This window comes from Anopheles ziemanni, chromosome 3, assembly GCF_943734765.1.
Source record: "Anopheles ziemanni chromosome 3, idAnoZiCoDA_A2_x.2, whole genome shotgun sequence".
Taxonomy (NCBI): domain Eukaryota; kingdom Metazoa; phylum Arthropoda; class Insecta; order Diptera; family Culicidae; genus Anopheles; species Anopheles ziemanni.
In genome coordinates, this window is record NC_080706.1 from 4,458,210 (window position 1) to 4,484,019 (window position 25,810).

The window sequence follows — 25,810 nt, forward strand, 5'->3', positions numbered from 1 at the left end:
GATAGTACGTGGCTGGACTAGCTTGCGTAGAAAAAGGAACCATTTTGACATTTTCCTATCTCATACACTACTATATAAGTTCCTTTTAGATTGTTGGATTCTGTATGAATTCATTTATAGCGTCCTATGGGTATATACGAGCACTATTGCTAGTAATATCTTCCTTTTCCTTTTTACTGCAGTTGAATCCCAACCAGCGGCAATAGGTGGTAAAGCTGTCATATATAGCTAATTACACGTTTTAACATTAAACCATGTTCAATTCATGTATCAGATAATGTGTTTCTCAGTTTGCTGACATTCATTTAATTATAAAGTATCCGCACAGATACCAAGATACAGATGCTGTGCGGATACTCGATGAACTAACTTTATTGTATGATGCGTAGAAATGAAACGATTGATATGATTGATAAAATCATTTGATATGCACCATTTGATAAACTCAGACCATTATTCGTAAGAGTCTAATAAAGAAAGAGAGAGAGAGGGACAAGGGTTAACAAATTATCCTCTTATACACCCTATTTCGGAAGAAAATATTTAAAACCTGGAAAAAGCAGTAGGATAGGAAAGTTGTAGTAAACGGGTGGTTTAAATAAAACACTGGAATCAGAGGATGGTAAAAGCTCACTTGCAACTTCAGAGGAACTACTCTGCTTCATTAGATAGGATGAGAAATCGAAGAGTTGAGCTACACGGGAAACAATATGTATGAACTCTTAGGTCGACCCTGCGGGAGGTTATAAGATCAGCAAATTATAGATATCTACGATCATCAGTCTTACTGCATGGAAAGCAGCAAGAAATTTTAACAATTACACGTTCTGACTAGGTACTACCCAGGTGGTTACCCTGCTAGCAAACCCCTAGGTAAAGAGACGATAAACAAGATGTTGCCTCCTACTAGTAGACATCAAATTGAACATTTGAATTTTGAAATAAAGTAACCCATCAATGAATTACCTAGCAAACCTATGATTGTACAATTGCGTCTGAATTTCCTAGCATGATGACATACTATTGGCCAAGAAATGCTGCTGTCTTCTTCTTCTTCTTGGCGTAACGACCTTGTTGGTCATGCCTGTCCCGTTAAGGGCTTACGAGACTTGTTTCCTTGTTGTACGTGGATAGTCAGTCCTCTCGTACAGGGGAGGGTCCGGTCTCGGTTGGGATTCGAACCGACGCCGTCGACTGCTGTATGCAGCCTGAAAACATTACAGGACATCCTCTGGATTTAATCCTATACAATAAATATTATTTATAGAAGTTATAATACAAGCTTTCATTGAATCATCATTTGTTGGGATCTAAAGACTATGGAGAAAATAGGCAACAATATAAGTCAATGTAAATTTCAAAATCATCGTGAAAAACGTTTTAGATGTAAGAGGACTTAAAAGCAGTGAACAGCATGAAACTTTGTGACTGTATGGATTCTTTAAAGAGTGATTGTTAATTTTAACCAGGTAATTTATAGTGTTACTGACCAAAATAGGTTGAAATCGACGCAAGAAAATTTCAAACGCACTTCATTCAAAAGGAAATGTCAATATAAACGTCAAATCTTTTAAAGGGCCAAAGTGCATGATATTTATACAAACCGTGGTCTGCGAAAGACGTTCGGGAAGTGCATTGATTTTTGTGTTTCGTGCGAGGGTTTTCCTCAACGAAACACAGCCGTGTTTGTTGAGTTGTCGCCAGTGAAGAGAAGTTTTCCTAATCTCGTAATGGTGACGAATACAGTGAACATAAGCCTTAGTTTCGCGTTTGGCTAGCTGCTATCACATTCGTAATGTCGTCGTGCAGAAAAGTTCGAAAAGGGAGCACATCACAAAGAGCCATAGTGTTCCATAGTTGGCAGTAGCAGTGCGAATCGATCGATTTTTGCGTTTCATGTGACATCCTTTGGCAAGGTTTGCGGAAGTGAATAGTTATTTCGCTGCACCATATTGCCGTGCAAGACTGCAAGCCAACGATGGATGTTGCCACGATTCAACGAGCCGAGGGTCAAGAATTTTTACACAACCACAACAACAATAACAACAATAATCATGGTGCAATTGGTTGTGGATTGGAAAAGGGCAAGCAGCCAGGGGCCGTTGTTGCTTCGGGTATCGTCACGACATCAACGGACACGCTAGGGGATGGGTCAGGTCGGGAGTTGGCCACACAGAAGATGAGCTCGAGTGTGGCCAGTATCCTCGACGATACGACACCGAGCGATTCCGGGGTGCAGCTTCTCGATTCGGAGTCGAGTGGCTTAAACGAATCGATGATATCCAGCGCCGGAGGGTTCGAGTTTGATGTTGGTCAAATTTCACCACCGCCACCTCCACCGTTGCCCGGTTTCGCTCAAAAGGCCAGTTTCGTCACAGATGAGGGCAACAACAATAACAACAACAACCGTTCGATGGCAGAGATGGAGGTTGAAGCTGTGGACGGAGGAGAGGAAGACGACGATGCTGCGGGTGCGATAACGGAGAGATTAGCCGAAATTGACCTCCATTCGCGGGCACACTACGAGGACGAAACAAGCGAAGCAAAACTGGCCGTCGACCAGGAGATTGGCGAGGGTGTTGAAATCGACCCCACAATGACCGCCAGCCAGGGACCACCGGAAGAGCTGATCACGAGCACCTGTTCCACGTTCGACAGCGAAAACATTGTGTACCGGCGGCGCATTAAAAAGACACCGACGAGCAAAACGCCCAAGAAGCGGGTATCCTTTCACGAAGACATACTGAAGAACACGAAAACCGACAACATACACATCGAGCACGGTTTCATTACGTACAAATCGGGTGGCGGCAGTGCGGTTGGTAAGAAGATGGGTCACCAAGCGGGGCGGTACTCGTGGTGCACGGAAGATGACAACGGTGGAAGGGGGGTTACGGATTACGGCGACGAGGAAGCGTGCGAAGGGCGGCAGTACGTTTACCGAAACGCCTGCTCGGATGTGCTCGACTACGGTAAGACGGACGTTTTCGAAAACATCGAGGACGAGCGGAACTATGTCAAGTATGATAATTCGGGCATCTTTGAGTATGGCCCACCGGAACGAAGTCCCGGTGCTGGCGGCAGTCACAAGGGGTCAGGAAATTTTTACAAATGCAATTGCTCCGATTCCAACTCCAGTCTGGATTCGGGCGAGGGCACCACGAACGAGCGGACGAACTATGCGCAAGCAAAGTCGAACAGTTGCGAGTGCATTGGGTCGCATGTCGGATCGCGGGACCATCGGGGCAAGCCGACGAACAACAATGTCATCTCGGATAACTGTTACTACAGCGAGCCCAGCATCGAGCATCTGGACGAATTCAATGGAAATGTCATGTCCCCGATGGAAAGTGCGGGGGGAGGAGAACAACAGTTTGTCAAATCGGTATGGAGCAAGGAGAAGAAGCCGAAAAGTAGCTGCTTGAAAAAGACGAAGCGGAACAACATCTACACGAACGTGGTCGTGCCGGAGTACGATCTCAACCGGAAGGTGAAAAAATTCAACGTCCACCAGCAGCACCGCCGGCTGTCGGTCATCGACAACAGTCGAATGATCTTTGGTTCGCTAAAGGACATCTTCGGCATTGCGCTTCCCGAGCGGGGCGTTCCCGAGGGTTCGGAAGATTTGTCCTCGGTGCGCGAGTGCATTCCCGAAACGCACGACGACAGTTTGGAGGATGATTTCACTGTAGTGCAGAAACCCAAGTCCTTCCTATCGAAGAGTCTCGATGGTGGGTTTAACAGTCGCGCCGGCGGAAGATCAAACACCGGGCAGCAGAAAAAGTACGTGCACAATGTGGATGAGCAGTTGCGGCGAAAAAATGACGACGATTTGTACGCACCGAGTCGGAAGAATAGTGTCGAGGATGAGCCGGAACAACCGGAACATGAAGCTGATCCGAATGTGCAACAGGAAGGAGTGTTTCCTGTCGATACGCTTGTGCAACCACCGATTCCTCCACCGCAACCACTAACGCTGGCAAGTTCCACCGGGAGCGCCGCCGGGGGAGCTTATCGCAATAAATTTATCATAAACGGGGAAAGCACGGTGTTTGAGCATACTGGTGTGTCGTACTGTTTTGAGGACGAAGAAAACAAATCACCCCAGGAGGAAGAGAAGGAACTGCCCGTTGGCGAAACAACGACCGGTTCGTTCATCGGCAAAACGCAAATAAAAAAGAAGCTATCGAATATTTTCCAAAAAATCAACGTCATCAGTTCTTCGGCTGCATCAACTCCCACCCCGACACCTCGCAGCAGAGGTGACGGTGAGGGTGGAGCAGCAGTATCCCGTGGAGACTCGGAGGTGGTGGAGGAAAAGGAAGGCATCTTACCATCGCCTCAGTCTCCGACCAAAAACGGTGGCAACAGCAACGCAATGGAAAACAGCATGATTTCGTCTTGTGGAAGCGAAAACTCCGAGCAATCGAGCGTATCGCACAAAGGCGGGGACACTGTGGGCAAGTCGCAACCGAGTTCCCCACGTGCACAAAGTGCTAGCACAAAGCAACAGTCCAATCGGCACCTTTCGTCTCCGTTGCGGAAAAAGTCTCTCACCACGACCATGGTGCGGGTGGTGGACGCACCTCGACCGGTGGCTCGAATGACTCCGGATTTGTTCAATCTCGGTATATCGGCGGCTCCTTCGGGTCGCCATCTTGATCCGCAGCTGGCGGAGGAGTTTGAAGATATTCTAACCGTAACGGCTACAGCTCCACCGGTTGAAGGGGTCACCTCCCCAGTACCGCAATCGAGCTGCCGACTAGGTGTCCCCGAAGATGATCTGGTGATCCTGGACTACCCACCGGCAGTGTCATCGTGTGCATCTAGCACTGTTATTACACCGGTAATGTCTCGGACGTCGGAGGACTTTTTGGAGGACACCGAATCATCGGTCACCAAGACGGCATCAGGAGTGGCTCACCGGCAGTATCACCATCACCGGCAGCGGCATAATCCAATGACGTCGTCCACCACCAGCTCGACGTCGACCGCCTCGAAGAGTTCGCTGATCAATCGTTTCCTGCGCAACGTCACGCAGAAGAAGATCCTCGAGGCGACGATCAAGCAGAATCCGTTCTTCCAGTCAAAGGTAAACGGAGACCGCAAGCTGTTCGAGAACCTATGTCCGCGCGGCGTGCGGTCGGTGAATCGCGAGCTTATCGAAGATCTGAACGCGGAGATTGCGATGGAAATCGAAATGTCCTCGTCGGACTGTTCGCTCGATCGGGTGCAGCTGAATGACACGTACGCCCAATCGGGTGAGGGTTGTTCGTCGCTTTCGCTTGGTGGGGTGAAGTTTGATGGTGGCGGCATTGGAGTCGGCGAACTCCCGGTGGAACTGTTCTCTGCTGGTGGTCGCCGGTTGCCCATCTATCGCAACGACAGCGAGGTGTTGATGAAGGTATTTAAACTCTTCAACGGATACAGCCGGGAGGGTTACATGACGCCGGTGCTGGTGTTTCTCACCGACCGCACACTCTACGTGACGGATCAGGTGAGGAACCGGCTGTGCAATAAGTTTGTGCTCCCGTACGCCGAGCTGGACGTGATTTTGGTCGGCCCATACGGAAACACGGTGCTGCTGAGTAATTCGGCACGCGACATGCAGCAGGTACTGCTGGCGGGTGGCCCGTACCCGGCGGAAGGACTCGTGTCGAGTCTGGAGCTGTGCGCAAGGCGCGGGGGATCCGTTCTCCCGGCCGTAGGACAGCTAACGTTGGATCACTTGGCACCGCTCCAAGCGTTCGTGCGGGATCACTCGAGCGTCAGTAGGGACGATACGTGGAAGTACTACGCGGTGGTTAACGTACCGGCAGGAACGCTCGGTGGCGAGGAGGCTCCACTTGGGCCACACATCAAGGGCCCGCTGATGCACCGCCGGATGTCCCATGCTGGTTTTGTGGATAATTGGTCAGCGGGATATTTCCTACTTAAGTGAGTAGTATAAATAGCACGATTCTCAGGAAAAAGCGATTTACATTCGACCTTCCTTCCTTCAACAGGGCTGGCGTGCTTTACCTGTTCGGAGATGCATCACAAAAGTTGCCCACGTGGGCCGTAGCACTGGCCGAATGCCAGGGGGCTCGGCGCTCGGTCAACTCCGGTCGACCGTACTGCTTCGAGCTGCTGCTGCGTACCGGAGCACTTCAGCTGGCGGCCCCCGACGAGTACGTCGCCTCCGACTGGCTTCAGGCGCTGGTACAGGCGGCTAGCGGGGTGAGTGGCATGGAGAAGGTGACAGCAAAGGTTTGATTTCTTTTCTTTCTTTATTTCCTCTTTTCGCAACCCTCCGCTCAACTAGTGCCCTTCATGAAGTAATAACGTTCGTTACTCGTTCTCTTTCAGCTGTTTGAAATGCAAGAACGTCGTCGTACACTCGGCTGTACGCTGATCATGACGTCAAACCATCTGCTGACGCTGCGGGAAGACTTCAGTGCCCCGTTACGGCGAAACACGGCCAGCTCCAGTCTGGTTGGTGAGATTAGCGCCCCTCCGACGGTATCTGCTGCATCGCTGCAGCTACAACTTACCGCGACAGCGTCTCCTTCGAAAGAAAATATCAATCCAAATATTCACCGGAAAATAAGCAATGTATCAAGCACTACGGGTGTTGGTGTGCAGGATAATTGTAGTGAGGTATGTACAATACTACCGGTTAGAATATATCAACCACCGTTATAAACCTATGTTTATTTTTACATCTTGCAGATAAGCTCCATCCGTTCGAATTGCAGCACACCAACCCGCACGAATATGGCACAGCTGTCCAGTGTGGATCGTCGTTCGAATTCGTCCACTACGAGCACCCCAACGAGAAGCAGTCTAGGACCGGGCCAGCTCCAAAATATGTCTCCTGCGAAAAGTTACACTCGCTCGGCCGTCTTGACCAGTGGACCGCCCTCGCTGATGGACTACCTGAATGGTGGCTCGGAGGAAAAGAGCTACACGAACATGAGTAGCTTCTATGGGAAAAACTCGGGTGTCGAGGTGCTGACCTGTGCGAGTATCGATGAAATGTCTGCCGTCAAAATACCTGCCGTTTCGTCTAACTGGTGGTGCATTCTGGTAAGGATGGTTTTTAAATGGAAAAACAAACTTCTGCTGACTATTTGTTGTTTCCTTTAAAGGAATTTGAATGCCAAGAGGTGCGAGAAAACTCCGACGATTTGGTCGTCTTCTTTTCGACCAGCGCCGAACAGGAACGGTTCTTATCAATGCTTGAATCCATTTGGCACACCAAAAAGGTAAATATCTGGGCTTTGGACCACAAACAACACTTTCGAATCAACATGGCTCTATTCTCCTTCTTTCTCTCTGTTGCAGCGTGAAGCTTTCCCAGCATCCATCATTACCAGCGATGACGCAGTTTACGACCATTGTTCGAAATTGTTCCTGGAAATTAATCGATCATGGGAGCCATTGCTTTCCGCTGCGCTTGGTTACCCACAATAAGCGCAACGCTATCGTCGAGTACCGAAGGCGAGTAAATAGTTTTAACTGGTAATCCTTATCGATCCATCATGGTTCTACCACCATTTCGTTGAGTTTGCTTGAACATGATATCGCTTACGATTGCGCACAGATGAACCACACGACACTTTCGGAAAAGGGAAAAGTATTATTAGTTTTATCGAACGGCGTCAAGCAGTTGTATGATAAGCGTGCCATCCAAGACGGCATAGAGCTATTATGTGGCTCTATTATTGTTTTCAATTGATTAAGAAAAATGAATAGCTGTTTTTTTTAGAACTTAAACCAAAAATCTCGCCTCCTATATTTTCATTCAATGTACTTGCTATGAATGCTTTATACCAAGGAAATAAGCTATCTGCTTACATTTATACCGTTACAATCATAGTTCGCGCTCTTTGGCGTACCATATTTCTATGTGCAAGAGCAAAACTAGGCCGGCCCTCGTTTTGCGATTTAGAAAAAAACTATTCAAATGAATTTTACTTTCCACCACCTTTCCACAGTTGAATTTGCTTGAATTTCCGTCTACCTAAAAGATTTGATGAAGTTTCGGCCTAGAGAGTAGTTTGACTCAAATATCTGTGTGAGGGACAACTTTGTTACTAATCGCCGATCAGTAGGGCATGAAGACGAAGCCAGGACACAAGATTAATCTTCTCAATTAATAATGTGAAAATACGTCGCTTTCAATTTATAATTGGATATACATACATAAATGATTTCCTATTCTCACCTCTCAAAGGAACTACTTTAAATGAAAAAACTTACTATGCGCCTTGATATCTCACCATTTGGCTTCATGCTTTGTGCTTATCACACTCATGTACCACCGTAGCTGAGCTAATAAAGACAAACACTATACTCAAAATGTGATTAAATACTCCTCCCCAATATGATATGTAGTGAGTACATACATACGAGTGTTGTTTGTGTATCCCATTATATCGATATATAACACATAATGCATATGGTAAATGAAATTAATGGAGCACAACCAAATCTGAAATGAAAAATTAGGGATAGGCAAAATCAATTGATCTTTTTCACCTGTTCCTTACCCTCAATCTCTCATTCTTACATCGTGTTTTTGTGTATTTTTGATCATCATATTCTAACCTAATATGGAATTATTTGATTAATCTGTTAAGTTAACAATGAACATCATCGGCCAAAATGCAATGTTACCAATAATATTGAAAACAGTCAATAGTATATTGAACCATATTTTAAAATACCTATGTTACAAAACATATAAGTAATTTGAAACAACCCAATGATAATAATATTAAAATATCTCAACGAAAATGAAATTAAATATTGAAAAATATAGTAAAACTACAAATGACAACAGGCATCAAGATCATCAAATTATTAAGCACTGATAAAGGGCAAGGAGGCCTCTCGGTTTTCTGAATTGGAATTAGGAAGTTGGTAACATAATTTTCTCGTGTTTCATTGAAATAATAGTTTTTGCCTTAGTAATTCAACATTTTTCTAGTCAGAAAAGGGTAACAAAAGGAACATTACACGACTAATTAAAAACAAAAAACCCAATGTGATTGAAAATTGCCGCTTATCCTGTTATTTATAGTTTTATTTAAGCTGCTTATATTTAAGAAAAGAATGAAACAAAATGATTCCACTGCTTTGTTGAAAACAAAAGGTTATATTTTGCTTATACTCCATGCTTTGCGATAAATTAGAGTAATCAGGCGAAAGTCAAGTGCATCAAACGGATGTTTTTAGGCTCGCGTATCCAATTCTGAATGTTTAGAAAATTATTATACGGTAAGCTAATTATGCACCCACAAAACTTGAATCATACACGACACCCTAATAATAGTAAAAATATATATTATATGCATATACATATATCCAAACACATATACTAAAAATGTGCGCGTATATTCTTGTACAAGATTTTTGAAGCAACCAATAATACAATACGAACAAAGAGGGTATTAAAATAACAAGAAAGAAACGGAACAAGATTGAATGACTGAGTAGTACGCGGGGAAGTTGGTACGCGATCGTGCCGTTATTGATAATCCATGAGCAACCAGCGGGGAGTCATATTGATGCAACAAAGTGAAAATAATCCTCAATAGACAGGATATACGTAACCCCCGCATGTAACCTCCTGTAACCTTACCATGAACAAAATTAAAATTGATCAAACGAAAAACCGGTGAAAAGCAGATGGGGGTGAGCCAGCGCCTCGAAGGCGCTATTATCAGCTCACAAAATGGGAAGATCAATACTACAGCAAACGGAATATACCAAAAACAATTCAAAAAAATACTCGTTACTCAAACAAACAATTCTGTACTGTTTCTGTCAAGTGGAGGATAATAAATAAATAATGTAATCTCATTGGCAAACGACGATGTAGCATTTACTTTTGTGTCTCTTCCGAAATCATCCTTGGCGAAATAAATTTATTTAAATTTTTTAACGAAAGTGTTTTTAACGAACGTAGTGCTCTTGTTTTCCTATCCGCGTCAGACTGTCAAAGTATTCTCAGGTTTGTTTTTGTGTACATATCGCGCTTGTGCGGAATGCACATCGTAGTAGCGGGTGGTGGGAGGGCTGGTATCGAAAGTGTGGAGATGGATGGAACCGGTCGGCGCAGAAACTTTCATTAGCAAAAACAGTTGCCCAAGTCGTCCGAGCTCGCAGACCTAAAGGGAGCACTAATCGGCTCGCAGCAAATTTAGCCGTTGCGAAACGCGCTTCTTACCAGAACGAGCTGAAAATATCGAAGGCGGAGAGGTGGTGTTGTCAAACGCCAAATCAAGTGGGTCGCAGTGAATGTTGGTGTTGCTGAATCTAGGCATCGTCTAGAGCGGCAACAGAAACAACGCACGACGAGGCCCGGTTACGCATGTTCGAGGCCACGAAGGAAAACGAAAAGTGGCAAGTGGGAGAGGGCGCGTCGAGGCGGTTTGGCGAGAAGTGAACTAACATCATCCGATATGCGCACTGCTGGGTGACGATACGATGACGGTGGAGTACGTAACAAGAAACCAGCAGCATTTAGGAGCAGTGGATACACGACGGTACGAAATCTGCAAACGCGTTGTGCATTCCTCTACCGTACGCTGGCTTGACGAGCGCAAATTGGACCGAGATTCAACGAGGCTGATTGGAACTTTGTGGAAGAAGCAATTTAGCGTCGAGCTCTAAAGTGTGTATTTCGTGCCGATTACATGCAAAAAGAAAGATTCACAATCAGTCAAGGAATGCATGAGTGAATGAAGATAAAAAACGATCGATAAACGTTCGAGTTATCCATGCAACTGCATTTGAGGCACGCTGTTTAAAGCCGGAATACTACCCCCTTTAGGTAAAGTATAGGGTTAATTATGATTGAATACTGTTTCACAAAAAATAATCTATCCTGCGATAATTAACTTAATTTGGTATTCCCACTATTATGGTCGGGAAAGGTTTCTTGCGATGATTAGTCTGGTACCGGTTGGCGCGATACAGACATTGCTTAATTATTGCTTAAACCCCCCCACACAGCTGTGAGGTAATCGGGCATCGACCGCGCCTTCAAGAAGTTACCACAAAGTCCATTTAATCCTTCGTGCTTGGGTGATAACTTTTGATTGACAAATATTCTTATCTTATGCGCTCGAAATCACTGTGTTTACTTTTTTTCCTACTGCTTTTTATCTGATATCAAACCAGTTTGTGGAGGGACCACGTGGGATTTTATCCTATTAACACGTTTTTCGTTTCAGTAGCTATCTATTATACAAGCATGAACCATCATTGTTTCGTTTTCTAGCAATGGCCAAGGACAATCGTTCGACACTCTGTCGTGATAAGGCAGAGGCATGGACAATCAACCTTTCGCCGGGGACACTTTCGGAGTATCGCAACATACTGGGTCCCAAATATCGCGAACATCGCGATATGACCAAGCGATACGCACCGACCGTTCCATTCCCGAAGGATAGTCCCATTTCGCCGGAGAAGCTGAAAAAGCTTGTGCTTGCAAGTGGCCGCATTCAAATGCTGATCGATGAGGTAGTTGTACAGCTGTGCAGAAATTTGGTCCATGCGTTAATCGTACTTGTTTTCGTTGTTATTAGCAATCATCGAAGGATCCTGCGAAAAAGATACAACTTGCGAAAACCATCGCTGAGCTTCTGGATGAGATTGGACTGGATGAAAGTCTCCCCGTCATTCGGACGCTCGGCACTATACTGAATGCCATATTTGCCCGTATCTATACCGGGTTGTACGTGAACGAGGTCAAGTTGGAACAGCTACGGTCACGCTATGGACGACAGACGGTTCTCTACCTGCCAAGTCATCGGAGCTACGGCGATTTTATCCTCATGTCGTACGTCCTGTTTTGCTACAACATCGCAATTCCGGGCATCGCGGCCGGTATGGATTTCTACTCGATGGCCGGAATGGGCAGTGCGTTGCGGAACACCGGGGCGTTCTACATGCGTCGCACATACGGGAACGACCGGCAGTATTGGTACATCTTTCGCGAGTACATGCGTCAGCTGATCGTGGCGTACGATCGAGGGTTGGAGTTCTTTCTCGAGGGAACGAGAAGCCGCAGCAACAAAGCCCTCACGCCCAAGATTGGCTTGCTCTCGATGGCACTGGAACCACTGTTTATGGGTGAAGTGCCCGATCTGCTAATCGTCCCCGTTAGCGTCTCTTACGACCGGCCGGTGGAGGAGCAGCTGTTCGTGTACGAGTTGCTCGGTGTGCCAAAGCCAAAGGAAACGACCCGCGGCATGCTGAAAGCTCTCAGTATAGTGAGGGAAAACTTTGGCTCAATCTATCTCGAGTTTGGTGATCCAATTTCTGCGAAGCACTATTTTGGGGACGGGTTGAACCGTGCCCAACATACAGTGGCTCCTTCGTTTACTCAAGTGCTCGCCAAGGAAGAGCGGGAAGCAATACAAGACCTAGCGAACGATGTCGTCCACCTGCAGCAGCATCGTATGGTGCTGACCGCGTTCCATCTGATCGCGCATTATTACAACTACCGAAAGTACCACGGGCAAGCGGTTGCAATGGACCAGCTAGTGCAAGGTGTTACCTTGTTGGGGCGCATACTGAAAAATCTGGGTGCTATTACCGAGCTCGAGGGTGCCGAGAATGTAGAACACCTGATCCTTGAGGCACTTGCCGTGCATCGGAATATACTTCAGCTGACCGCCGAAAGAGTTCTCGTCATTGCGAAAACGTACCACGATTTCAGCAGAGTTGACAAGCGAAAACTCAAAGGACACAATCTGTCCGAGGGAGTCATGAAACTCGCTGTACCCATCTTCTCTCTTCAGCTGTACTGCAACCCTTGTCTGCATTGGTTGGCCGTTCCGGCTATGGTGCTATTGGCCGCGAAACGCTTTTCTCTAGCATCCAACGCAGCCCTCGATCGAAACTCCCTTTTTGCGGCTGTCGGAGAGCTGAGGGAACTGTTCTCCCTCGAGTTTGTGCTATATGCTCGGCGCGCACAGGTCGATTTTGATACTTCGCTGGAGCATTTACTTCGACAAGGGCTACTAGAAACTGTCGCTGGTAGCGATGCGTTACGAATCGGTCAACCAACATCCGACGACCAGCTGGCCAATGTCTACCTGAGTGCAATGGGGCCATTCCTGTGTACCTACCTACAAGTAACGAACGTGTTGCTTCAACATTTTCGCAGCCGTCAGCAGTTTACCGAAAAAGAATACCTGGCAAAAGTGCAGGAGTGCGTGGAACAGCTGTTACTCCGCCAGGAACGAAACGTTCATCCGTACTGCCTCTCGCTGGACAGCATCAGTCTTGCTCTGCACTCTCTAGTCATGTTGGATGCGATAAGAAAAAGAAAAATGTAAGTGGACCTTTGATGTTTCCTGGCGCTGTACTGTAAGTTTCTCAAATCACCAATCTGTTTTGCGTTTTCTTTCCAGAGATAACGTGTATCGCTATGACCTTACGACAACGGGAAAGATTGAGTCCATTAACGAGCGATTAGAAAACTACAGTTCCATACTAACCTTCGAATATCTCACATTCCAGAACGCAGTTACAGGATGCAAATTGTAAAATACCTCCAATTTGAACTCTTCTTGATGCTCAAAATATGATCGTATTCTGTTGCTATGTTCCATGCCTAGGAAACATGTTTTTCTTTCGAATATCAAGGTGTAAAACTTTTAATATAACGCTTTCACCAATGGATAGGTGTCTTTAGGAATTGGTTGTGTACATTTTAATAAATTGGTCCTGGGAAACATCAACAGTACAACCAGAGGAATTGGGTTAGATTCATGATGGCTGAAAAAAATAAATTACTTCATCAAACACACACAAATCGTTGCAAATTATTATTACGAGGGGTTTAAATCAACTTGAATTGTGAAATGATGAAAATATCGTTTCAACCGTTTCCACCGATCACTGCGACTCGTTTTAAATCGTTTAACTGACAGAAACCTGTCAGATGCTGGTAAACTTTGGATTGTTTGTGTTGTGACAATTCGTGTGTTTTTTTACGTTCCTGCAATTCACAATTTCTTGTCGATGGTGGTTGGTGGTGCCCTGTGATTTTGCATTTAGCAAACCAAGACCTGATACATTCCACAAATAAGCCAGTGACCATAATCGGCGGTTTCTTTTAATTTTTGTAATGTAATGTAATCTTCTGTCAGTAACGTGCGATGTTAGTGGGCCGGAGAAAAGCGGAAACATGGGTGCACAGTTTTTCGGTGGGCAGTGAAACGCGCAAGTACAAGGGCTTCACAATCTATCGCATCACTTCGATTGTAAGTGGAAGCCCGTCCGTCGTATGCTTTTGTTTTTATTTAAAAAGAAAATCGACCTAGAAGCAGCTAGATTTTATCGTTTTCAACTCTTTTTCTTTTACCTATAGGTATTTCCTCGTTCCGCGCCCGAAGCCCTAACGCGCGTTACCTTATGGAAGCGTTTCAGTATGGTTAAAAGGCTCTACAAAGAGCTGGCTAGGCGCCATCGAGAACGCCACCTACCCGGGACGATACCGTCACTGGTGGAACAATCGTACTTCAAGCGGTTCGATCCCGCCGTCATTGAGGAACGGAAGCGATATATCTTACAGTTGCTGGAGTGCGCCGGCCAGGAGCCAGTCCTCTATCTGTCGCATGCATTCGTCAGCTTCTTTGCTCGCGGCATCTCTCCTGACGAAGGAGATACGGAAAGCCTAGATGGCGGCTTACTGTCGGTGAAGGAAAACGGCACGAGCGATAACAGCGACGTTGGCAATATCGAGACAATAAGACAAACGTTAGGCATCCGGGTACGGGATGAGCTGAGCCTAATCGACCCGAGTCGCGATGGTGAAACCACGGCAACTTCTAGTACGAGTGGTGGTGAGGAAGAGGAAGAGAATGTCGAGACAGATGGACCGATTATGGCTTCCCCGATGAACGGTTCGATGGTTAGCTCGTTGCTCTCCGAAACTGGGTCGCTGCAATCTGAGGAAAAGTTAACCGTTGGCCAACAGCTGGAGAAGATGCCTCCCGAGGAGACTATGGATTATCTCGTCGCGGCAGCGATGGTTTTCAGCAAGGCAGTCGAAGCGGAAGCGAACGGTGAATATCAACTCGCATTCGAACACTACAAAGCAGGCATCGACCGGTTGCTAAGCGGCGCGAAAGACGATGCCAACGTGACGCGTAGGAAGATCGCTAAGGAGAAAAGCTGCAAGTACGTGTCGAAGGCGGAAGAAATTTACGAACTGCACTTGCAACAGACCGGCGCCGGTGGTGGTTCCGCCGTTCAAGATCTAGGCCCGATTTCCTACGAAGATCCGAGCTCCCCGATACAGCTTCTCGAGCGGCCACTCAACTACCTTTCGCGGTACAAGGTGGTAAAGGTGATCGGAACGGTAATGCAGGTGCAGGACGTCACGGACAAAAAGTTTTACATAATGAAAAGCATCCGCCGACCACCGCCTGCCACCGGTGGAACGTGGCTTTCTAGTGCGGCCGTATTCCCGCAGGATGTGCCTTACATGGTGCCGCTGGTCGCTTACTTCCATTCGACGGATGGAAGCATTTTCCTTCTGCTGAGGCTGGTTTGTGCAGGAAAGCTTTGGGACTTTATCCGCACGTATCGCAAGCAGGAGAGCTACTGCCCAACACCGGAAGAGTTGGCGAAGCTGACCACCGAAGACGAACGTAGGGAAAACTCTCTAACCGCAGAAGGCCCTCCAGTAAAGTTTGAAAGCGATAAAGCACCAACCGCAGGGGAGCAGAGTGTGATGAAGGATCTGAATTCTTCCGGATGTGATTCGGGCTTCCTGGAACTCGTGAACGAATACAGTGGCGAACATGATGAATCAGTAATGTTAAAAACGGATAATGCTTCATCCCTGCACGGTCCGGATGATATGGATGAGATGGCTGTCGAAGCGCATCCCGACGTCCTACAACAAGAAGACGAGCAGGAGATTGTTATACCCTCGTTCGACGCCCTTTCGAAGGATATGGACGTTCGAGAGTTGGTCTCTTGCAGCCAGCAACTGCTAAAAGCCGTCACGCAAACGCTCGAGGAATCGGAACCGAATGCCAAAGTCAAAAGCGTCTTACTCGATCCACCATCAATCCCGGATCCTGCCCCGATGGCAGATGGCTTACATTCTAACCGGTCTGAAATGTCGAATAGTATTCATAGCAAAGAACAAGCAAAATCTCATTCTAGTCAATTAGGTTTAGTAGGCGTTGTAAGTATTAGCGAGGCGAATGGTGGTGGAGATGCCGGAAACACCCCCGATCTGCTGCCGGAAGGAAGCGTTCGTCGTTGGATCAGCGAACTTGTTATCGCTGTTGATAGTTTACACTTCAATGGAATTGTGTGTGGGTAAGTTGGAAACGTGCCATCTTATCGCCGAACATGTGCCATTCGCTAACTTATCTTCCTTCCGCGCAGGGATCTTACGATGGATAATCTTCTGCTCGGACCCGAGGGGCAGTTGATACTGACATATTTCCATCGCAGGGGTGAATCCTACTTCAGCCAAGCCGGCATCAGCGCGATTGCACCGAAGCATACCGCCGTTCGGGAGCTATACGTGGCCCCGGAGCGTCCACTCGAGCCGAAGTCGGACTTTTGGTCGGTCGGCGTGATCATGTTCGAGATGCTGACGAAGCGTAAGTTCGTATCCTGCCATCCGTCGGGTGTTTTCAGCTACCACGAGGTGCAGTACCCCGAAGGGATCGATCTTTCCGACGACGCGAAGGAGCTGCTGGAGGAACTGCTTCAGCCGGAGGTGGAACGACGGTACGATTTCAAGCAAATCATCGCCAGCCCATTTTTTCGGTCCGTCGATTGGAGCGAAGTGAAGCGACGCGGCCAGATCTCGACAAAATGAATATGGTGCATATTCTAGCAGAATGCGTGTTTGTGTGTAATTCCCTGGTTGAATGTTTAGGAAGGAATACAAGATAGAACAATAAACAGAACAATTGTGTACTCTCCAAACGGTTCTCTGTTGGTCTTTCCGATCCGTCTGCTTAATGTATTTTCATACTTCAATCTTAGTCCTCCCTCTTTCCCATCGTACGAGGAATAAAAGGAAATAAACGCAAAGCTGACGCACCAGCCTTTCTCTTAACGACACTGCTCCTCTTCACGCGCTCCGAATGTTTGCACAGCAGCACTCACTCACGCCTCGGCCACCACCTCCGCGGGGACTTCGTTGAGCTCGGCAACCTTGAACTTGGGTTCGCTGCGCGGCATCGAGTACATGATCTCCTCCTTCGGCTCCACCACGGACACGTTGTCGGGCAGGGGCTTCTTCGGTCCAATCTTGCCATTCGGATCCCACGGAAGCATGATCTTCACCTTGATACCGAGCACTCCCTGGCGCAGCAGGACGTGACGGGTGGCCGAGTCGACGTAGTCGTTCACCGGGTCTCCGGAATGGATCATAAGACCGTCGACGAACTTCATCGACTTGGCACGCTGACCGCGCAGCTTGCCCGACACGACGACCTCGCAACCCTTGGCACCGGACTCCATGATGAATCGCAGCACACCGTAGCAGGCACGGCGCACAGCCAGACCACCGATCAGTTTGTAGCGCAGCGATTCAGCCTGGGCGATGGCGCACAGACCACGGGTGGCCACCTTCTCGGCGTACAGCTCAACGGTACCGGGAGCGAATTCGAAACTGTAAAAAAAAACAATCAATTCATCAGTCGTACGTTCCACGGTCGCAGGAAGGAATCGTTAACTTACCGCTTCTGGACGACAGCCGTCAGCTCACGGATGCGACGACCCTTCTCACCCAGCACGTTTTGGGTGCGGGTGGCCATGATGATGATTTCCGTGCGGGTTGGGGTAACACGGACCTCCACACCGGAGTATCCATCCTCAGCCAGCTCACGAGTCAGGAACTCGTTCAGTTCAGCACGGAACATGCCATTGGCAACGAACTGTTTGCATAAAACGAGAAAGAGAGCAGAAGAAAACCTTCATTAGATCTGGTGGTGTGTTTAATCCATTCCAACCCGCAATTCGGTTTGAATGGTGGATGGTGGTTGGCGCCGTCAGTCGGCTTCCTGCTGGTCGGAATTCGATGGCACTGGCAGCGAGAGAGAGGTTATGGCTGATCAAAACACAACACAACTATTTCAGGGAACGGAAGTAGCACTTCACTGTTCAAACACATTTCGATGACGATAGTTGCAATGGCACAATGGGACGAATAACGTTTTTTAAACATTAAAGACCTTCCCGTCCCTATCCCGATCGACCATCGTCGATGAACTTCACAAGCTTCACGACACGACACAGCGAGACCATGCCCAATGTTGCTACTTTTATGCTCAGATTTCCGAGCGGGAAAAACACCGATCAACCAAATTTCCACATCTCTCACTGCACCAACGCTTTCCCAATCGACTGAAAGTGACTTCAAACGATAAAATTCTCAATTACCCGGCGTTTCTTCGACACGGAGTTGTACATTTTGTCCGAACCACAACTTGTGTAAAACGTGGTACCAGCAGAAAAGAAAGATGTCAGATCGGAGCAGTAGCGTATGCCGGACGATAGGGCAAAGGGGGTGAAGAGGGAAGAAAAGACGTCGGAGGGGGGAAACAATGGTGGATAGTTGTCACGAAAGTGATTGACATACGAAAAACGCACAGATGAAACGCACTGTGTCAAAATTGAGACTGCGTTTTATATTCTAGTCGAATGATTCAATTGATGAAAAGGCATTAAATTTTTTGTTAAATTTATTCTCTAAATTAAATAAGGGAGATTTTACGCCATATTCGTTTGAATTATGCCCTTCCGAAGCAGAAAGATTAGCAAATATTTTCGTTAAGTTGTGAAAATACACCCCTCGATACGTCATTCCGGTCGGATATGCGTTTCTATGCCTGTCATTTTGACATCGTTTGCGTAGCAGCGCCGACACTAGCGCCCCCAGCGGTGTCGGTGGTCGGTTGTCAAAACACTAACCTCAAAGGTTCTTTTCGCGGAGTGCGTTTCTCTTATTTACACGTGTTTCAGCATGGCCCCTACGGAAACGAAGGCCGCTGCCCCGGCCAAGACGGCCAAGGCGCCCAAGACGGCCAAAAAGCCCAAGAAGGGCCGTAAGTTCACGAACAGCCTGCTGGCTGATGGAGTGCGTCGTTATTCGAAGGGTAAACTCGCCCAGCGCACCAAATTGTACCAGCTGAAGAATGTGAAGACGAAGCCGATGAAGAAGAGTGAGAAGCCGCCGAAGACTCGCAAGCGAGCCGTCTACATTGTGAAGATCGCTAAGGACGGTAAGGAGCACAAGGTGCTGGTACGCAAGAACAAGGCGAACCTGCCGACGAAGCGCGTCGCTAGGAAACGCCCCTCCAAGCAGTTGTTCCGCAACCACAAGCGCTACACCCGCGATTCGCTCGTGCGGGGCAGGGTACTGATCCTGGTGGCCGGACGTCATAAGGGCAAGCGAGTGGTGCTGCTGAAGGTCCTCAAGACCGGTCTGTTGTTGGTGACCGGACCGTTCGAGCTGAACGGTTGCCCAATGCGTCGCATTAACCAGAACTACGTCATCGCCACCAAGACCCGACTGAACCTGAAGAAGCTGCGCATGCCGAAGCACATCAACGATCGCTACTTCAGACGTGTGCTGCCGAAGAAGGAACCGCGCGGAGAGCGCGATATCTTCGCCAAGAAGGAGTTCAAGTACGTGGCGTCGGAGCAGCGCAAGGAAGATCAGAAGGCCGTCGATAAGGTGGTCCTGAATGCCGTCAAGAACCACAAGGAAGGGCCGATTGTTCGCCGCTACCTGAAGTCGCTCTTCTCCCTGCGCTCCAACCAGTACCCGCATCGTATGTTGTTCTAAGCTGCTGTGAGCACACACCGCGGTGACACCCTCACCAAAATCCATCTAGGAGTTGTGCGTGTAAACAAAGTGTGGAACTGCAGGTCCTTGTCGGAACTTACCAACAACAACCACAACAACAACACCAGTTGAGTTGGGCGGGCAGAGAGCTGAGGACGCATGAAGCTCTTTTATTACTTTATAATAATACATCCCACTGCTGAAAGTGCGCCAGAGTAACGGATAATAAAATTTAAAGATTGTATCTTTAAATCAGAACCACGTATTTTGTTATTACTGGCACCGGGTGTAGGGGAAGATGTAAACCATAGTGGACAAGGATGAATCATCTTTGGGATGGGAAAGGAGTTATATTTTATCTTCTATTTCGGACTATTAGATTGTTTACTTTCTTTCAGAACAACCGCCTACATGTCCTTAATGTTCTTCTCGTTTGGTTCGTACATAGCTTTCAGCAAGGTGAAGTAGGAGAAGGAGCTGCTTAAAATCTGGAAAACAAATATTCAGGTTTCTAAATTTTTTTTTACCACCAAGCGAAGCTTGTTATCGGCCGGTCTATCTTACCTTGGAGTAACTGGCCAAAGACACGATCGAGAATTTCAATGCAGTTAGCTTTTGCAGTTTTGTTGAACGCATCATTACGAAGAGAAGTGACCGTTGGTAAGACTGCGAGGCACCAATCCAATGTCCTTCGAAGGCACTGTATGGTATTTGATCACTCTGCAAAGGGGAAAAGCTCTGAAATCTCTGAATTCCTCTTCACTTTAGCTTGACTACATACCGCAACGATCAGTTTGTTACCATAGTAACACAACAGGAATACCTGAACCAGCGAGGAGACTAAAAAAAGCACGAATTTAAAAAGATCTGCAGCGGAGATCCCCGCCGTAGCCTGGAATCCGACCAAACAGATTATAACCGAGCTGCCGAGAAAGTTAACCAGTAGTGATGGCGAGAAGATGCTCTCGAGTTCGTTGCTCAACTCAATCACACTCTGATGGATACGAACACATCCGTTCAGCTCTTCGTGGTCATCCGGAAGGGCGTGCTTCAACCGATACGCCACGATGTCAAACTGGAGGCAAAGCAGTAGGATGATGGCACAAAACATGAGATCGGTGGAAAGGTTAAACACGGCCGAATCGAAGCCACCCCAGTTCTGGTGCAGAAAGGTCAGCTCGAAGTACCCGGACTGGTGCCAATCGTACCAGTACCACATGAAGTACGGTAGTTGCTTCTGCCAGCTACCATCCGTGTAGTACCCGACGACCATGGAAACCAGCGGCAGCAGGTTAAATATCCAGATCAGTATCATGTAAAGGACGGAGAACGATTTCATCACGACCTGCGACTCCCGATTGTACTGGAACACCCCGTAGCGTGTTTGGAGGGCGGCCGTCTTGGGGAACATCTCTTCCAGGCGACGAAGGATATCGACCAGCTTAGCCTCGTGCAGCTTGATCGTCATGATCTTTACGAACGAGAGAGCTGTGAAGCCCATGCACGGTGCCAGGGCGGTCAGTTGCAGGAAGTTGGTAAAGTTTCCGGCCGCCTTTACGAAGTAGATGTGCTCGATGATCAGACAGAAGAACGTGTTCGCGTACGAACTCCAAAACAGGACTCTCTTGAGATGAGCTTGAACAGTTCCTTTTGGTTCACCGTAGCGTGCGACACCGATAAGGGTAAAGAATATTTCCGGCACGCGAATGAACGATTCAAAACGGACCAACTCAGCGGTTTGTTCCATTTTTGAGAATAAGTATCAGCTTAGCAAACGGTTGCACAATACCCTCATGTGGTAAGAAAAGTTGGTTTATAAGCAGGGCTGACGAATCGCAGCGCTATTTAAATATTCGCTAATTAGTGCAACCACGAGCATTAAAAATGACCTAATCACGCTCCACATAAATAAATTCCCATCGTTAACATACGAAATAGGAGGCCGGATAAAAGTTCCATTCAACATTTATTAATGAGTCCATAAGTCGTGCGAACAGCAATGCACGGGTCTGTATAAGACAAATTTTCGATTTTACTAATTTTGTCTTATAAATTCTACTTCTTTGCAACTGATTACATTGAAAGAGGATAAATATGGCGTCCTTTTTTATTCCACAAAGCACGGAATACTGTGTACAAATAGCACAAACCCCGAGCACGTGACTAATTACACCGGACATTTTCTATTTTTAGCGAGAACGGGCCTACTACGGGTGGGAAAAATCAATGAACGATGAAGAGTTGATCAAGAAATAGCATCGTTCGGTTATTGATAGCGCAGTATACCTGCCCTGTTGTTTGGGGCGCTTCCTTAAGAACCACTTGAAGGTACCACAAAAGCCACACTGTCGCATATAGAGAGGGCCCCATGTCTGGCCGACTTCGAAGGTTGTGGAAAAGGATTTCATCGCCCATCTACTCCTTTGTTTGTCGTTTGATCCTCGTGCATTTTTTAATGAGATGTCTGGAAACTCTCCAAAATCAAGCGTATATATTCGATGGTTTCGCTGACCCAGGGAGGGCAGCTAACGGACGGAAGACAACGTGGCAACGTGCACCAATAAAAAAGGGATTATAACGAACTCAGATTGTTTAGAACACCATCCCAACATCCAATAAATAACTAACAGTGCTTTTAAACCTATTTTGTAATCCTTTTCGATGTGCATATTTAGATGATTCAACAAGCGGATCAGTCCAGGATAACCTTGCGCTTGAGTTTTGTAAGAGGTTTGACCTTTTTTGCACCTACTACCAGCATACTACGGAAATAAAATGGGTACAAGGATAACCTTCTCGTAATAACCGCAACCATGGCGTACCATAAGGACTATTTCGGTGCTTATTTCCATCCCCATCCTTCACGCTTTCCATTCACCCTCTTGTTGTTGATCGTTCTTCCGTATTGCAGACATTTGTGCACTTCAGCTCAATCGCCACACCGAGGGAAGGATGAGGACGAGGAGCTCCTTGTTCGGTTGATTATTGCGCCCTCACACCTTTTGTAGCTTCTTAAAGGGCTCCCGCAGCTTCCAGGTTGTTTATTGGGACATCATTAAGGTCCCATGACTTTTTTTGTGAGTCACGCTGAAATACGCTGGTGCATTCCGTATCAATACACAAATTCAACCGATGCTACTATGGTCGCAGCATTCAACACGCAGCCCGATCCTACCTCCCAACCGGTGCCTCCCTGCCGGGGCCGGTTCCTGGTGGTATTGTTCGTGAATCTTTTCCGCATTGGCCACGAATAGCAACCACACACAATGTGAGGAGCAGAGAAAAGAACGAAGAAGCGGCCGAAAGGAAGGAAAGGATACTAATGATGGCGTGGACTAGGACAAATAGTACACATAAGGACGATGGTGCTGCGGTGGTGGCTGCCGATGATGGCCAGCAGTTGATGGGAGATCAAGGACACTTAAGAAACAAAGAGAGAAGAAGGCATGCTAACAACGAGTAAGAGAGAAGTAATGGTAGAGAGTGTGTAGAAAGAGCCAGGGGGAAGGTGGAATTGTGGCCAACCCGACATCACTGCTGGTCGCTGCGAAATCTATTTAAGAGGGTGCGGGAACGAAAAATGTTTCAGTTCAAATTTTAATCCCGCTCATGACTGATCTTTCCCGAACACAAAACTTTCAAAAGAGTGCATCCAAATTTTGGTGGTTATGGATTATGGTTTCTGTGGTTGTGTTTTGAAAATCAGAAGAAAAGTTTAAAGCAGAAGCTGGAAAAAGTTCATAAAACACGACACTCGAATGCACAAAGGTCAAACGGACGGAGATCGTTCCAATATTGATCTCCGAGTGGGCAAGAAATGTGCAGTGGAACACGCAGAAAATGAGTCCCGCCAGGCAAAAAGTATCTGAAACGTGTTTTTCAAAAATCTAATGCAATAAACGGACGCTTTCCAGACCTGCCTGTGTCCTGCCTGTCCACCAACAGTGCTCCATCCTGACTCCCTCTTCGGCCAACCCAAAAGGATATTCAAACGGATAACTGTTTAACTGCTCTGTTTCACCTCGAAACGCCTTACCTGTGAGTTTTCTGAAGCTGCAATTTGTTGCTTATAAAAATTGTGAATTCATAAGCTAGATAGGATTAATTAATTTTATTTAACCTTTAAAAAGATAAGTGTGATACAATATGGAATATTATCTTATATGAAACAATTATCGAAAGACGTAGAACTAGATTAGATTCCCATAGTAGGTTTTTACTGGGTACTTTCCGGTTAAGTGGTCATTCAGTTCTATATTTCTAGAGCTTTAATTGGTAGATGATATCTTAATTAAAATTGTAAAAATAAAGTAATGTTTTTAACTAACCTCAATTGGATTCACTCCTAGAAGACGATTTTTTTGAACTTGATTGCATCCATTTTTCTGAACCTAAACCTGCAGAATCCTCAATCTATGTTTAATAAATGTGAGGGGATGATAACTTTTTATTTTTGATTTTATTTCTTTTCTTATATTCTTTCTGAAACAACGGTTATTTTGCGTTAGCAACAGTTTTTAACAAAGAACTTCTTGAGATAACTGTAAACAAAACTGACGTATTTCTTTTGTTTGATTTGTTTTTACGAAGAGCTTTGAACGCCAAACACATGATTGTCTTTAATGTGGCCGTCAAGTTAACAAAATAAGAAAACCACATGCGTATCTTAAAACTAATCCGCAAAAGAACACTTTTTCATCATAGATGCGGTAAGCAATTGTGTTAATTTTCGAACACATGCACCAAAAAAAGCGAGCCAATTGAGACACGCCATTTTTCACGACAACCTTTTCCCGCTGGTAAAAATGCTGAGCAGGAAAATAGTAAAATTCAGTCCGCGGTGTGGAGTAATTATAAAAATAGGCAGCGCACACACTCTAGCGCACGTCCTAAGGACGATTTAAAGACCCTTAACGGGAGAGCAAGAGGCTCGAGCGCGTGTATTCCGTCCGTTTCCGGGACCGCGTGCACGTGCTCTTGTCGGTTAAAAACAAAAAAGACACACCGTTGTACGTGTATGTGTGTGTGTGTGTGTGTGTGTCTGTGGGTGTGTTCAGTAAGTGTGCATTGAACACGGGTGATTACGGTGCATTGTGTTCCGCACTCATCGCGGGTAGTTTTTTTTTCCCATCGTCCCGCTTTATAGCTCGTAGACAACTCGAGGTCGTGAAGGAAACTGAGCCTCCCCTTCCTGCTGCCCCCTCATTCCAGTGCCACCATCCAGATTATTGGCCATCCCATTGGGGGTATTCTTCTTGGTGGGCTCGATGTGTGTTGCCTGAACCATGCGGCCTCCTCCTCTTCCCCTGGTGGCACAAAATTGCTGACATGCACTGGTCTTGTTCCGCTTCCGCTTGCTCCTGATGTCAACAGCGTTCGTTCGTTCGGTCGTTCTTCTATGTTGCCAGGCTGTATAGTACATTGTCTTTCGGACTTTGGGTTTCCCACACCCGGTGTAGCAGAGGGGAACTCCCGGCAGTGTTGGAGTGGATGTTTAAGTCACCCCTGCCTGCAAGAAGCTGTGCATAATTCATTATGATTCGTGGTCTCAACCGACCACGCTTGTTTTCTTCTGCCTTTGCGGATCGCTTCGACTCCTTCCTCGGTCCTCCTCTTGGCTGGCCCTTCTTATCCAATTCTTTCGAAACTCGCGGGACAAGAGTACCTCGTGAGGATACAGAGAAGTGGCTCTCGTCAAGTGGCATCTTCAGCGGTTTCACTACGTAGCCACCTTCCTGTCCTATCCTGTCCCGTGTTGCGGGTCGACAGGAAGCATTCGGGCTTAATACAGTCACACACACACATACATACAATCCCAGGATCCAACGCAAGAGACGGATGGCTGTGGGGCGTTCGGTTAGCATCGCTAGTTATGACGTTAATCGTTTGTTCTGTCACCCGTCCTTTCACGACCGGTCTCTCATCCGATTATGCTTGTTCGTTCGCCCGTTTGCAAGTTCATTGTTTGCCGGGAGCAAT

The 25,810-nt window shown here is 46.9% G+C and overlaps 6 protein-coding genes across 6 annotated transcripts; 4 read left to right on the plus strand and 2 right to left on the minus strand.

The window, feature by feature from the left end:
• Positions 1 to 1,694: 1,694 nt before the first annotated feature.
• Positions 1,695 to 7,694, plus strand: LOC131287508 (uncharacterized). Its single transcript, XM_058316563.1, has 7 exons — positions 1,695 to 4,894; positions 4,931 to 5,937; positions 6,006 to 6,249; positions 6,349 to 6,639; positions 6,712 to 7,068; positions 7,131 to 7,247; positions 7,327 to 7,694. Exons 1-7 carry the CDS (start codon positions 1,979 to 1,981, stop codon positions 7,453 to 7,455), a joined length of 5,061 nt encoding a protein of 1,686 aa, XP_058172546.1. The 5' UTR covers positions 1,695 to 1,978; the 3' UTR covers positions 7,456 to 7,694.
• A 3,635-nt stretch (positions 7,695 to 11,329) lies between these two features.
• Positions 11,330 to 13,769, plus strand: LOC131286654 (dihydroxyacetone phosphate acyltransferase). Its single transcript, XM_058315637.1, has 3 exons — positions 11,330 to 11,520; positions 11,580 to 13,333; positions 13,413 to 13,769. Exons 1-3 carry the CDS (start codon positions 11,401 to 11,403, stop codon positions 13,546 to 13,548), a joined length of 2,010 nt encoding a protein of 669 aa, XP_058171620.1. The 5' UTR covers positions 11,330 to 11,400; the 3' UTR covers positions 13,549 to 13,769.
• Positions 13,770 to 14,053: 284 nt separating this feature from the next.
• On the plus strand, positions 14,054 to 16,953 carry LOC131286927 (ribosomal protein S6 kinase delta-1). The gene is made up of 3 exons (XM_058315937.1): positions 14,054 to 14,267; positions 14,375 to 16,341; positions 16,411 to 16,953. The coding sequence occupies exons 1-3, from the start codon at positions 14,163 to 14,165 to the stop codon at positions 16,850 to 16,852; spliced, it is 2,514 nt and encodes an 837-aa protein (XP_058171920.1). The 5' UTR covers positions 14,054 to 14,162; the 3' UTR covers positions 16,853 to 16,953.
• LOC131288900 (small ribosomal subunit protein uS3) lies at positions 16,949 to 18,533 on the minus strand. Its single transcript, XM_058318080.1, has 3 exons — positions 18,424 to 18,533; positions 17,722 to 17,918; positions 16,949 to 17,653 (listed from the first exon to the last, which is right to left on the minus strand). The coding sequence occupies exons 1-3, from the start codon at positions 18,451 to 18,453 to the stop codon at positions 17,146 to 17,148; spliced, it is 735 nt and encodes a 244-aa protein (XP_058174063.1). The 5' UTR covers positions 18,454 to 18,533; the 3' UTR covers positions 16,949 to 17,145.
• A 409-nt stretch (positions 18,534 to 18,942) lies between these two features.
• LOC131289128 (uncharacterized) lies at positions 18,943 to 20,089 on the plus strand. The gene has a single exon (XM_058318333.1). It carries the CDS (start codon positions 19,007 to 19,009, stop codon positions 19,829 to 19,831), a length of 825 nt encoding a protein of 274 aa, XP_058174316.1. The 5' UTR covers positions 18,943 to 19,006; the 3' UTR covers positions 19,832 to 20,089.
• A 149-nt stretch (positions 20,090 to 20,238) lies between these two features.
• Positions 20,239 to 25,536, minus strand: LOC131289323 (odorant receptor 85b-like). Its single transcript, XM_058318555.1, has 6 exons — positions 25,497 to 25,536; positions 23,095 to 23,211; positions 22,010 to 22,038; positions 20,613 to 21,560; positions 20,396 to 20,551; positions 20,239 to 20,319 (listed from the first exon to the last, which is right to left on the minus strand). The coding sequence occupies exons 1-6, from the start codon at positions 25,534 to 25,536 to the stop codon at positions 20,239 to 20,241; spliced, it is 1,371 nt and encodes a 456-aa protein (XP_058174538.1).
• Between the last annotated feature and the right edge of the window lie 274 nt (positions 25,537 to 25,810).

What these genes read in the sequence shown, in the direction of transcription:
- LOC131287508 (XM_058316563.1), top strand. Translation starts at nt 1,979, where the DNA reads ATGGATGTTGCCACGATTCAACGAGCCGAGGGTCAAGAATTTTTACAC. An exon ending in TGCAGGATAATTGTAGTGAG is followed by an intron (nt 6,640 to 6,711) that starts GTATGTACAATA and finishes TACATCTTGCAG; the next exon opens with ATAAGCTCCATCCGTTCGAA. An exon ending in CCATTTGGCACACCAAAAAG is followed by an intron (nt 7,248 to 7,326) that starts GTAAATATCTGG and finishes TCTCTGTTGCAG; the next exon opens with CGTGAAGCTTTCCCAGCATC.
- LOC131286654 (XM_058315637.1), top strand. Translation starts at nt 11,401, where the DNA reads ATGACCAAGCGATACGCACCGACCGTTCCATTCCCGAAGGATAGTCCC. An exon ending in TGCTGATCGATGAGGTAGTT is followed by an intron (nt 11,521 to 11,579) that starts GTACAGCTGTGC and finishes CGTTGTTATTAG; the next exon opens with CAATCATCGAAGGATCCTGC. An exon ending in GCGATAAGAAAAAGAAAAAT is followed by an intron (nt 13,334 to 13,412) that starts GTAAGTGGACCT and finishes TTTTCTTTCCAG; the next exon opens with AGATAACGTGTATCGCTATG.
- LOC131286927 (XM_058315937.1), top strand. Translation starts at nt 14,163, where the DNA reads ATGTTAGTGGGCCGGAGAAAAGCGGAAACATGGGTGCACAGTTTTTCG. An exon ending in TCTATCGCATCACTTCGATT is followed by an intron (nt 14,268 to 14,374) that starts GTAAGTGGAAGC and finishes TTTTACCTATAG; the next exon opens with GTATTTCCTCGTTCCGCGCC. An exon ending in TTCAATGGAATTGTGTGTGG is followed by an intron (nt 16,342 to 16,410) that starts GTAAGTTGGAAA and finishes CCTTCCGCGCAG; the next exon opens with GGATCTTACGATGGATAATC.
- LOC131288900 (XM_058318080.1), bottom strand. Translation starts at nt 18,453, where the DNA reads ATGTACAACTCCGTGTCGAAGAAACGCCGG. An exon ending in CCGTGTCGAAGAAACGCCGG is followed by an intron (nt 17,919 to 18,423) that starts GTAATTGAGAAT and finishes TTATGCAAACAG; the next exon opens with TTCGTTGCCAATGGCATGTT. An exon ending in ACGGCTGTCGTCCAGAAGCG is followed by an intron (nt 17,654 to 17,721) that starts GTAAGTTAACGA and finishes TTTTTTTTACAG; the next exon opens with TTTCGAATTCGCTCCCGGTA.
- LOC131289128 (XM_058318333.1), top strand. Translation starts at nt 19,007, where the DNA reads ATGGCCCCTACGGAAACGAAGGCCGCTGCCCCGGCCAAGACGGCCAAG.
- LOC131289323 (XM_058318555.1), bottom strand. Translation starts at nt 25,536, where the DNA reads ATGCCACTTGACGAGAGCCACTTCTCTGTATCCTCACGAG. An exon ending in TCTCGCTAAAAATAGAAAAT is followed by an intron (nt 21,561 to 22,009) that starts GTCCGGTGTAAT and finishes CAAACCGCTGAG; the next exon opens with TTGGTCCGTTTTGAATCGTT. An exon ending in CTTTGGCCAGTTACTCCAAG is followed by an intron (nt 20,320 to 20,395) that starts GTAAGATAGACC and finishes TTTGTTTTCCAG; the next exon opens with ATTTTAAGCAGCTCCTTCTC.